This window comes from Brienomyrus brachyistius, chromosome 12 (assembly GCF_023856365.1).
Source record: "Brienomyrus brachyistius isolate T26 chromosome 12, BBRACH_0.4, whole genome shotgun sequence".
Classification (NCBI taxonomy): Eukaryota; Metazoa; Chordata; class Actinopteri; order Osteoglossiformes; family Mormyridae; genus Brienomyrus; species Brienomyrus brachyistius.
In genome coordinates, this window is record NC_064544.1 from 16,556,981 (window position 1) to 16,569,314 (window position 12,334).

At 42.1% G+C, this 12,334-nt stretch overlaps 2 protein-coding genes across 3 annotated transcripts in view; both read right to left on the reverse strand.

Moving 5' to 3' along the window:
- Window positions 1–12,334, reverse strand: part of LOC125704503 (macrophage mannose receptor 1-like) — a 138,905-nt gene that overhangs the window by 43,648 nt on the left and 82,923 nt on the right. The window lies entirely within an intron of this gene.
- The window catches only part of LOC125704509 (macrophage mannose receptor 1-like), a 151,077-nt gene continuing 139,112 nt past the window's right edge, over window positions 370–12,334 (reverse strand). Inside the window, exons 4-6 of one of the 2 annotated variants that reach the window (XM_048970127.1) lie at window positions 2,026–2,199; window positions 1,134–1,490; window positions 370–869 (exon numbers count right to left, since the gene is read on the reverse strand). In XM_048970127.1, coding sequence (XP_048826084.1) covers window positions 460–869; window positions 1,134–1,490; window positions 2,026–2,199 — 941 coding nt within the window. In that variant the 3' untranslated portion in view covers window positions 370–459. The remainder of the gene's footprint in view (window positions 870–1,133; window positions 1,491–2,025; window positions 2,200–12,334) is intronic. The other variant, XM_048970128.1, reaches the window with a different exon arrangement.

Consider the following 12,334-nt stretch of genomic DNA (forward strand, 5'->3'; position numbering starts at 1 on the left):
CGTTATACCCAGAGTTGCACACTGATATCAATTGGTCGCTCATCTATGAATGGCGAGACCACGATTGATTGGATTTCAACGCAAGGACACTGATTACGTGTGCGAGCTAATCCTTGTTTAAACAGAACAAACCTGCTCCGAGCAGGTTTGAGGATTTGCATGTGTTGCTATGACAACATATCCAGCAAGAGTTTTGAAAAACCAACCGATCATGCCAAATCGTCAACAATTACTGTACATCCGGCTAAACCAGTAATCCTTGTACGAAAAATAACCCCCAGATGTGTATAAATTGTTTATTTCTACTCTTATTGCAACAATGACAAGAAATGACGGATATTTGACTCCCAATATATTTGACAATCACTCTTTTAATCATATATGATTCTGAATCTGCAGTGCTGAAGATCAAGAGCTGGGGTTTCAACCCCTACAGCAGAAACACAGGAAGCAAATACTTCATCTGTGCAGTTCCGTGTTTAAACATTTTAACAATTCCTGCATTCGTGGATCAACCTGACTTTTGGAGCAGATGAAGTTGAGCTCATTAGACTCAGGTAGGCTGACCCAGTAATGTGGGTCTTTAGATTGTACTGCCCCTGCGGTTCCACACAAGTTACCATGGGATATGTTGTTTGGGGCCCAGCTCTGGTAGCAGACATTTTCTGCACTGACCCAGAACCAGAATTTCAGGGAGCAGGAGAAGCGCAGCCCCAGCCAGACATGATCAGTGGAGGCGTCCTCAGCCAACCTGCTGACCCAGTACTGGATCTCCTCATTGTGGACAGACACCAGGTCCCAATGGTGCGTTCTGCAGTAATTCAGGGCTTCATTCCAGGTCATGTTACTATTTACCAAGATCAGGTTATCTGAGACAGAAGGTAAGACGATTGTCAGAAAGTGGGTTCAGGAGAAAGTCATGTGACATTTGGAAACTTGGAGAAAGGAATTTCTAGGGTAGAGGGAGTGAAATTCACAAAACAGTGAAGGAAAAATAACTTTCTGATGCAACTGTGTAGTGTAATGTGTACTTACAATACTAAATATAGTTTAGTATATTTTTAAAGTAGTACAAATTAAAGTTGCATGATAGAGGTGAGAATCAGTCACTGTAGTAAAGTTACATTACTCACCATCATAGCATACAAATGGATGCTTTTCATCACATGGTGTCATATCCCATGTCCCAGGCCAGGTGACCTGAGCTAAAGCACATGCATTATTCTTATTGTCATTCTGACCAATTTTCCAGTTACGGAATGAGGAGTTTGACAGGTCTGACCATCCCCATGTGTCCTGGAACAGGCCAATCCATGCCCAAGTGCCACTTTTAACCATCTCATATATCAAGTCATTATCTTCTTCATTTCTCACAGTGGCCAGGTCTGTGTAACTCTGTCTGCAGTAGCTCTGAGCATCATACCAATTCATATTTTGTTTAATCAAGGTGAAGTTCCAGGTAGCATTTACTCCGTTATTACAGGTGGGAGCTGTGGATTTGTTGTAAACAGCATAAGAAACAGCAATTACTCAGAAGTCATTTACTTCCAAAATGCTTAGCTGTTGGTTTTAATCAAAAGCAAAATAGTTTTTCTTTTTTTAAATAAAAGCAGTCAACCCATTAAATACACAACAACAGTTATTTTTCTTATGTCTAAATGAGGGTCTGCGATTGACATCCATTATACTCAGTCAGGTGACAGTCCTGGTTCATTCACCATTTTTAAATTCCCCTAAGCTCTATACCTATATGTGCATTTACTTGTGTGGTTGTCTTATAGAAATGTTGGCAGAACACAAACACTTTTTTCAAAAAGCCTTTTTTGTAACTAATCCTTTTGACAGATCCTGTTTACATGCACTTTTACCTGTCAAAGCTAATATAGGGTAAGTCATGGCTGGATAGGATACTTTCAAAGGCATGTTCCATTTGTCAGAAAACAGTTGGGTAATGTTACTTACCAGTATAACAGATGAAATATTTAATTTCAGGTTGTAATGAACAGGGAACATCATTCCATTTACCATTTTCTCGAACTTCGGTACATTTTTCAGTATCCTTCTTCTTTGGATCACCGTTGTCTGGTTGACCGCCATTCCAGTTTGTGTACCCAGTCCCTACTTCTCCTGAGGACCACTGCCATCTCCATGATGTTCCATTCTTCAGTCCTATCCAAGCCTCTCCAGTATAATCAGAGCCTACAGACTCATTTAGTCTTTTCATGTCCTTCATATTGTCAATGGTAGCCAAGTCAATGTACTTCTGTCTGCAGTAAGCCTGGGCGTCAGTCCAGGTCAGGTTTATGTTTACAAAATGGTACTGATGTGAAAGGCATGAACAGTGACTGTGAAACTCTGTAAAAAAGTCACACAGGCAGAGAGACACAAATACACATGATCACACATAGAAAAATGTAAACCTGATCTGACAAGATGAGTAAAAGCTTTTGTAAGTCCATCTTTGAACTGACAGACTGATGGATTTACATTATTATCAAAGTCATACATATTGTAAATAACACTGGTATACAGTGATTTTGGTGCAAAGATGTATGAACGGTTCTATATTAAGTTTATGGTGCTGATTAAGAATATGACTTCGGTTTTGCTAGATTGGCTGTAGTTTCTGAGATATTTAATAGTTAATCAATCTAATTAATTAATTAATTAATTAATTAATTAATTGAGGCAACATGTTTGAAAAGCATTCAGAATTGTAAGAATATTTTTATTTAGTTACAACTAGTAAGTAAACAGTCTATGACACAAAAAAAGAAATTTAAAATATCTAACATTGATAGGTGTTATGTATCATTTGATTAAATAATACAATATTAATTAGTTATTAATTGTTATTAATGTCTATGCTTAAAAAAAAAAGTACTATGGCTGGTTGAAAAAGACGACTAATGTCTACGAAGCGCGATGCGACCTTTGTGGAAAAGTCATCAAACTGGCAACAATGGGCTCTAAAGGCATCGACTCACATATCAGGGGAGAGTGCTATGGGCTTTGCAAACGGTTAGCCGACATCACTCATATACGTCCAATGATGACATTCACACTGTGCTGAGCAATTTGCTGGGACACTGTTAGTAATTGTAGGAAGTTGTGACCTACATACCCTTCACAACTCATTCAAGACTGGTTTTGAAGCGTGGATGGTGGAGAAAGTGCTCAAAGCCCTACATTTTCTTCTCTACTCGGTACCAGCCAGAAGGTAGGACTTCACAGCTGCAACATCATCCTCAAGATCCCCTCTACCTATCTGTGGCCATCGGTGGCTCGAAAATTTGCCGGCTGTTGAACGAGCATTGGAAGTCTGACCCTCTATTGTGAAATATGTGGACTTTGTGAAGTCAAAAAACCCCGGACATTTTCCTTTGACTGCATTTGTGAAGCCCCAATGGATCCCCTTCTTCTGGCCAAACTACATTTTTTCATGGCCCTATCATGAGCATTTCAACCATTTCTGCCTAAATACCAGACAGGTGTTCCCATGATGCCCTTCCTTTGGACGGACTTGGCAGGTTTGATCTGGATAAATATTCACCACCACAGTAACAACAGAAATAAATGAACATGCAAACACGCGCATGTGAACTTAACGCTAATTTTATTTTCAAACTCTCCTTCAACGCTTCATCATTCATTTCATTACCTAAGACACTGTTAAAGAGTCAAAAGACAGACAAAAACCTATTACATTTGTTATCACACACAAGTCGCATTGGGGAAATGCATTATGTCCATTATCTCAAAAACTAGAACCAATTCAGCAAAAGTGTCTAATCAGATTTGTCTGAATCCAAATGTAAATTTAATAAGTTTGTCTCTGACATGTACTGTATAAAAAGTATAACACAAAAGTCATAATCAAAGAAAAACCAATATAATATGATTGGCTTTTGACAGATTTTGTGAGTATCAAATTTGTGGGGCTCTTATGAGAAATATCTCAAGTGCCATGTGACAGAAACTGACCTGAAATCAGTAGAAGTTTCAGCAGAAGAAACACATTACAACCCATCATGCTGATCCAACGGGCTGCAGAAAAAAATTATATTGATACTGATCATTTCACATACATATGAGCACATGCACACAGACACATTATGCAAAGCTATTTGTGTAGTGACTCACTTTCAAATCCCAGTTTACAATAAGTAATTAGCCGCCAAAATATTTAAGAATATGAAAACATTTGCATAGTTTAAAAGAAATGTAGCTGTAAGTACAAGGAGGATAAAAGCTGTACTGTATGAACATGTAGAAAACCAAAACTAAACTTGTTCTTTCTCAGGTCCAGTCTCAGTCAGACACTCATACACAGAGACAGGTCCATAAGCAGTCTCAGTCACTCAAACACAGAGACATACAGCTGAGTGATGATATTTTTATTCCTCCCCATGGGGAAATTCTCTTTTTACTCTCCCAGTCTTTCTCTCCGTGACACACATGTAGGTGAGAGCAAAGCTGGCATTGAAGGGCAGCTATCTGCAGTGACACCCATGGAGCTGGGGGTTAAGGGCCTCACTCAAGGGCCAGGCTCAGTCCAGTGACCTTCCAGTTACAGGTACACGTAGCCCACTGAGCCTCTCACTGTCCCACCATAATGCATGCAAACTCCTGACTGATAGACATACAGGCTCAGTAGGAGTATAGAGTAATATAAACATACAGAGGGTCAGTGGCAGCCCCCACTCCTTTGATCACCTGCTTCTTGGCTTTATGAATCATAACTGAATGGCTATTCTGGCCACCCCATGCCTGTCATTACATTTATGCATGTAAAGTCCCAGTAAGTACAATATTCACAATGTAGCTTCTCTGGCTCCTTCCTGCCAGCTGCCACGTGTCTCTGTAATCTGTCCTGCCCCATGACCTGAATGACATCAACTGACAGTTTTCCGTAATTGTTATAATTTAATTCTGTTTCATATAGTGAATATTATGCACATTTGCAAGCATAAAAATGGGCAAAGCCACACAATTCAAGAAATCTACTCTGAACATCAAATCAATGATCAGGAAATGAACAACAAATTTAAAGTATTGTGTAAAGTAACCGTTTAGATGACTTTTCCCTGCATTTCCTCCAACATTAAATATTTGTGAATGAACTTTCAGACAATCTTTCATGGAAAGTGGAGTCAATACTGTTCCTCTCAGTTTTGATGGCATTAAACAGTTGATCATTAGTAGAAAATGTTTCCTCGCCAGTTTGTATTTGATGTGACACCTGATATACCATCCATCCATCCATCCATCATCTCCCGCTTAATCCGGAGTTGGGTCGCGGGGGCAGCAGCCTCAGCAGGGAGACCCAGACTTCCCTCTCCCCGGCCACTTCGTCCAGCTCCTCTGGGGGGATCCCGAGGCGTTCCCAGGCCAGCCGAGAGACATAGTCTCTCCAGCGTGTCCTGGGTCTTCCCCGGGGTCTTCTCCCAGTGGGACATGCCCGGAATACCTCCCCAGGGAGGCGTCCCGGAGGCATCCTGATCAGATGCCCGAGCCACCTCATCTGGCTCCTCTCGATGCGGAGGAGCAGCGGCTCTACTCTGAGTCCCTCCCGAATGACTGAGCTCCTCACCCTATCTCTAATGGAGAGCCCAGCCACCCTGCGGAGGAAACTCATTTCGGCCGCTTGTACCCGCGATCTCGTTCTTTCGGTCACTACCCAAAGCTCATGACCATAGGTGAGGGTAGGAACGTAGATCGACTGGTAAATCGAGAGCTTCGCCTATTGGCTCAGCTCTCTCTTCACCATGACAGACCGATGCAGCGCCCGCATGACTGCTGACGCCGCACCGATCCGCCTGTCGATCTCCCGCTCCATCGTTCCCCCACTCGTGAACAAGATCCCGAGATACTTAAACTCCTCCACTTGGGGGAGGACCCCATCCCCAACCCGGAGAGAGCATTCTACCCTTTTCCGGCTGAGAACCTAAAAAGCAGAGACCTAATCCTGAGGTCACCGAACCGGACGCCCTCAACGCCCTGGCTGCACCTAGAAATTCTGTCCATAAAAACTATGAACAGAATCGGTGACAAAGGGCAGCCCTGACGGAGTCCAATTCTCACTGGAAACGAGTCCGACTTATTGCCGCCCATGCGGACCAAACTCTGGCACCGGTCATACAGGGACCGAAATGCCCTTAAAATGGAGCCCGGTACCCCATACTCCCGGAGCACTCCCCCACAGGACCCCCCGAGGGACACGGTCGAATGCCTTCTCCAAGTCCACAAAACACATGTAGACTGGTCGGGCAAACTCCCATGAACCCTCCAGAACCCTGCTGAGAGTATAGAGCTGGTTCACTGTTCCACGGCCAGGGCGAAAACCACACTGCTCCTCCTGAATCCGAGGTTCGACAATCCGGCGGAACCTCCTTTCCAGGACCCCCGAATAGACCTTGCCAGGGAGGCTGAGGAGTGTGATCCCCCTGTAGTTGGAGCACACCCTCCGGTCCCCCTTCTTAAAGAGGGGGACCACCACCCCGGTCTGCCAATCCAGAGGCACTGCCCCCGATGTCCACGCGATGCTGCAGATGCGTGTCAGCCAGGACAGCCCCGCAGCATCCAGAGCCTTGAGGAACTCTGGGCGAATCTCGTCCACCCACGGGGCCCAGCCACCGAGGAGCTTTTTGACCACCTCAGCAACCTCCACCCCCGAGATAGGCGAGTCCACCCCCAAGTCCCCACACTCTGCTTCCATATCGGAAGGCGTGTCGGTGGGATTGAGGAGGTCTTCGAAGTACTCCCTCCACCGACCCAAAACGTCCCGAGCTGAGGTCAGCAGCGCACCATCCCCACCATACATAGCTCCTGGGATCATTGTAACACGCAAACCCCTCCACCACGATAAGGTGTCGGCTCCAGGAGGGGCCTGATATACCATAAAGGGTTTAAATCTGACCACATGAGACTGATGAAGCCCCTTCTTGACAGTCTTTGCTGTATGAGCGGGAACCCTGTCTTCTTGAACAATAGCTTCCCATCATTCCTCATTCTCAGTTGTGGGAAGCAAATCATTCTGTAATATTCTCCTGCACATTAATTCTCATGACCATTAATTGATGTTTCACAGAGAACCAGCAGTACGAGCATCTGAAAAGGCTCCCACACCATCACCATCTTCTTTCACTCTTTCACTCACTGCATTCAGCTGAAACCATCACTCCACATACAGTAACTCTATTAAACCGCCATGCAGCAAACCTTCCACACTCTGCCAGAAAGGAAGAATTCTGTCCTTGTTGTTTTTCTCAATCAGCAGTTGCATTGTTTAGCCCTGATCCACCTTATATTACTCTAGAATCACATTAGAAATATGATGAAAAACAATTAATATAAAATGTACTTAAATATAGCATAGAGTTTTTTGCAGTGTATAGCATTTATAACAGGGGTGGCCAATCTATTCCCCAAAGGGCCGGTGTGTCTGCAGGTTTTTGGGAAACCTTTAGGTCAGCTGTTCAAACCCAGGTGTGAGATAATTAGGGAGGTGCAGTGAGAGCCTGCATACACACCTGCCTTTCTGGGTTAGATTAGTCATTCCTGCTTTAGAGTAACAAAGCACTTCAAACTCCATGCCAACCAGAAAGTTCCAAATGTAGTATTAGAAAAGTAACATATTTTGCATTATTCTTTAAATATGAAGCTATCACAGGTGTAAGAACCTTGGTAGAATTAGAAAATAGGACAACTGTACTTAAAAAAGTATAATGGTGATAAAATGTAATATATGTCATTACCTGTCAGTCCGGTTCCCTTCTGTTTCTCTGTTCCTAACAAAATGACTCTTTCTGCCTGTGACACTGAGACTACCTACTCTATCAAACAGAATGTCCTGGAATGCCTCTGGGTGAACACAGAACTATGTATGTAAATCAGAATGTACATGTTGTTGCATATTTCATTTCCTTCCTATTAAAAACAATCTGGATTCATTCAGAAGGTGGAAAAACATTTGCAAGTTTGACTAACTGAAAGTGAAGAAGTGTCTGACTATACACACACACACACACACACACACACACACACAAAGTTTAAAATTTCTAAGAGAGCAGTAAACAACAACAAACTGAAGCAGGAGACACTGGGAATGACCAAAAACCAGCCAGATATGACCATTAACTTATTCTAGGTTTCTCATGAATTGTAGGATGACATCAAGTGACCTTCAAAAGGAATGAGAAACATTAAGTGCAGGTGTGAAGTGCACTGCTAGGAGAGTTCATATCAGGCTGGACCAAAGATCCATAAAGCAAGGAAGAAGCCCTTCATCAATGAGAAACAGGGATGAGCCAGGCTAGAGTTTGCAAAAAATGCATATTTTTACACAAAAGCATAGTCATAAATTGAGAAATGAATGACACTGAAAATTTTGCTATAGTTACTTAATTTTTTCTAGAGCCCTATATGCAGGGACGGATTATGGGTTGTGTGGGCCCCTGGGCAAAACGTTCGCGAGGGCCCCCCCCCACCAGCACCACCAGCACCACCACCACAACCACCACAATTCAAGGGCCCTTGGCAGCCAAACACCCTCCCTATAGGGTCAGGGGCCCTTGTAGGCAGAGGATCAAAGAATGTAGGCCCTCTAAAATAGACAAATGAAAATACATTGTTGATAAGCGTTGCAAATTGTTTTGGGCTAGGGGCCCCATGGGCCCCCTGCACCCCAAGGGCCCCTGGGCAGCAGCCCTGCTGGCCTGGTCCGTAATCCGTCCCTGCCTATATGTACAAATATATATGCTCTGATGTCATCTGAATCCTTATTTACTCTTAAATCATTCATACGCCACCTGAACAAATTATTTTCCCTGATTTAGAGATCTGCACCAAATCACACATTTACCAGTATTTCTCAGTGAGATATATGTAAGCGAGATGGTCTTGTCACATATTACACTGAAGTAGGCTGATTTTACATAAATAAACATTTATTTAAGGTAAAAGGTCTTCTTTGTCATTAAAAAATGGCAACAGGTATTTCTGCAGCAGGCTAAACGCAGGGTGACATCTTTAATAACTTCAAACTAAAATTCCGAATATCATTGTAAATAGTTTAAAAGTTAACGATAACATTTGACCTCTGCACAAAATATGTAAATAATAAAGCACAACACGTTCTGCGGTCCAGTCAAAGGCTGGCATATTGTGGCTGATCCATTATGTCCTCAACATAAAATTCTGCATGTCACTGCAACTTCCCAAATACAAACAATTAATAATTCCATTACTGTGTCACATATAACATACCCAGCACTTGACTAGTTTCAGCCATGCTATACAGTATGGCAGTACAGTCATGTAAAAAAATTAGGACACCGCAATAAATATTTAGTCTTTAATAAGAAATATTAACATATCAATATTCAAATAATATCTGTAGATAAAGTGCATCACCTATGTAAATATAAGAAAGAAAATCACTTATTTAACAGAAGGAATTAACTATGATGCAAATTACCACTGAGGAAAAAGTTAGAACACCCTCACATCCATTACTATTTAATGCCTAGAATTAGATTCTGTTGCACAACATCAGGTGAAAATGGTTAGAACATTGTTACAGAGCTTTTTGGTGGAGCCTGTCTTATTTAAACCACAGACATTTAGTTTGGTTTGCTCTTGATTGTTGAAGTGAATGGTATCACCATGGTGAGATCCAAAGAGCTCTCTGAGGCCCTCAGAAAGATGAAGATGGTAGATGCATTTCAGTCTGGGAAGCAAAATAAAAAGATCTCAAGAGAGTATGGAATCAGCCATTCCATTGCCTTGTAAATAATTTACAAGTGGGGGACATTTACATCAACTGCCAACATGGCCAGGGCAGGCTGTCATAGCAAATTCAGCCCAAGAGCAGACTGCAAGATGCTGAAAGAAGTCTTCAAAATTAAAATGTTACTGAAGACATACAGGAAGCCCTTGCCACAGTTACTGCCAAGGTACATGCATCTACCATCAGAAAGAGACATCATACGCTTGATTTACACGGGAGGTGTGCAAGGAGGAAACCCCTGCTGTCAAAAAACACTATCAGAGAAATTCTAAAGGTTACCAGAGACCCACCTAGACAAAGACCAGGACTTTTGGAAAATATGCTTTGGACAGACCAATCTAAAATGAAATTATTTGGACACAATAACAAAAGACATGTTTGGTGTAAATCAAAGACAAATTTTGAGCAAAAGAACAGGTTTTCTGCAGGTGTGAAGTTCACTGCTAGGAGAGTTCCTATCTGTGAAGCATGGGTGTGGAAATGTCATGGTTTGGGGCTGCTTTTCTGCAGCATAACTGGGCCAGGTCACCATCATATACTGTAATCCACTATGAATCCTTCATCGTATCAGAGGGTGCTTGAGAACAATGTGAGACCATCTGTCCAGAAGTTGAAGCTGAAGTGGGGGTGGACCATGCAACATGACAATGATCCAAAACATTCCAGTAAATCTAGCAAAAAAAGACTTAGAAGAAAGAAATGGAGAGTTCTGGAACAGCCAAGTCAAAGCCCTATCTATCTATCTATCTATCTATCTATCTATCTATCTATCTATCTATCTATCTATCTATCTATCTATCTATCTATCTATCTGTCCGTCTGTCTGTCTGTCAGTCTGTCTGTCTGTCTGTCTGTGTCATTGTGCCTAGCATGACTCCAACTAAGCTACAAATTAGGGACTTTAATAATGAATTTCATTTTACTATGCAATAATGCTTTCCTCCGTATGTTTTCTTTAACACAAAAAAGTTGCATGGTGAGAACGACAGCGTGCTCCAGCCAGGATTGTTAAGTGCAATGTGAGTACAGACCAGCAGGGGCATTTGTATTCATCCATCCATCCATCCATCCATCCATCCATTTTCCAAACCGCTTGTCCTACTGCGTTGCGGGGGGTCCCGGAAGCAATGGGCACAAGGCAGGGAACACCCCAGGATGGGGGGCCAGCCCATTGCAGGGCACACTCACACACCATTCACTCACACATACATACCTACGGGCAATTTAGCAAGTCCAATTAGCCTCAGCATGTCGTTGGACTATAGAGGGAAAACGGAGAACCCGGAGGAAACCCCACGACCCAGTAGGATAAGCGGTTTGGGAAATGGATGGATGGATGGATGGATGGATGGATGGATGGATGGATGGATGGATGGCTTAATAAACACACACAAATGTTTTTTTGAATAATCACATATTAATTGAACAAGGTATATAAATCGAAAGGGATAAATTTTGTTTTTTTTTTTCCCTGACTCTTTCAAGGCACATTTCTATTGTGAACATTGTTTTTATTATCAGTGAAAATACTTTGTATATATAATGTACAGTAAGTTGCCTGAATTTAATTTTAATACTGTAGTGGACAAAAATACTCAGTAGGCAAGGGTGCAGACAAATGTCGCTCAGCAGCTGTGGTTTATTGAAGCAGCACTATTGGAAAGGGGTCTGTTAGGTGACGGTCCCTTCATACTGGTCAGTCTCCAGCATGTCCCTGCAGGTCCTGGTGCAGAGTGGATTCCCAACAGGCTGTCATATCACCGTATAATCATGTAAATGACCAATCGCATATATACATCTTATTACATCTCTACTGTTTTGCATTTATTTTAAAAACAAATATGAACAAAGGGGAATATAGATGTTTTACGCACAAATTCTGTGCATATAGATGCTGTGGCATGCAAAAGTAGACCACAGTATCAGATTTGCCTGAATTGCAAATGATGTTTATATGGTACCAGTCAAAAGTCTGGACACACCTGCTTTTAATGCATTTGTTTCTGTTTTAGCTACTTTTTATGGATTAAAATATTGGGACACTCCTCAATCCTTGAATTCAGGCGTTTTATTCAGACCCATTGCCCCAATGTATAAAAATCAAGCACCTAGCCATGCGGTCATGTTTACAAACATTTGTGGTCATTCTGAAGGTAACTCAACCTCCTCGAGCCTCGCCTGCATCTCCTTGCAATGTTTTTTTTAATTGACAATCTTCTTATATTCATATTTTGTAAAGAAGGGTCTTTTGTAATGTAAAGTAGCTAGTTAGCTACTACCAGATGCCAGCAAAAACAAGCTCGCTGTTATCGTTTAAGTGGTCATCCTGTTAATTGGTGACAAGCGCGGTCACACAATGTGCATTCACTTATTTTTGCAGAAGACGCAGACCGATTTATTAGTTTGCACAGCCAAGTAAAACAAATAAAAGACTACAGTAATGAAGAAAAGGATTTGTCATTCACATTTGTTATGTTATGATTTGTCAGAGAATCTCACCTGCGCGCACATCTCTTTCACTCCTCAACTGCCAGTCAGTCAGAC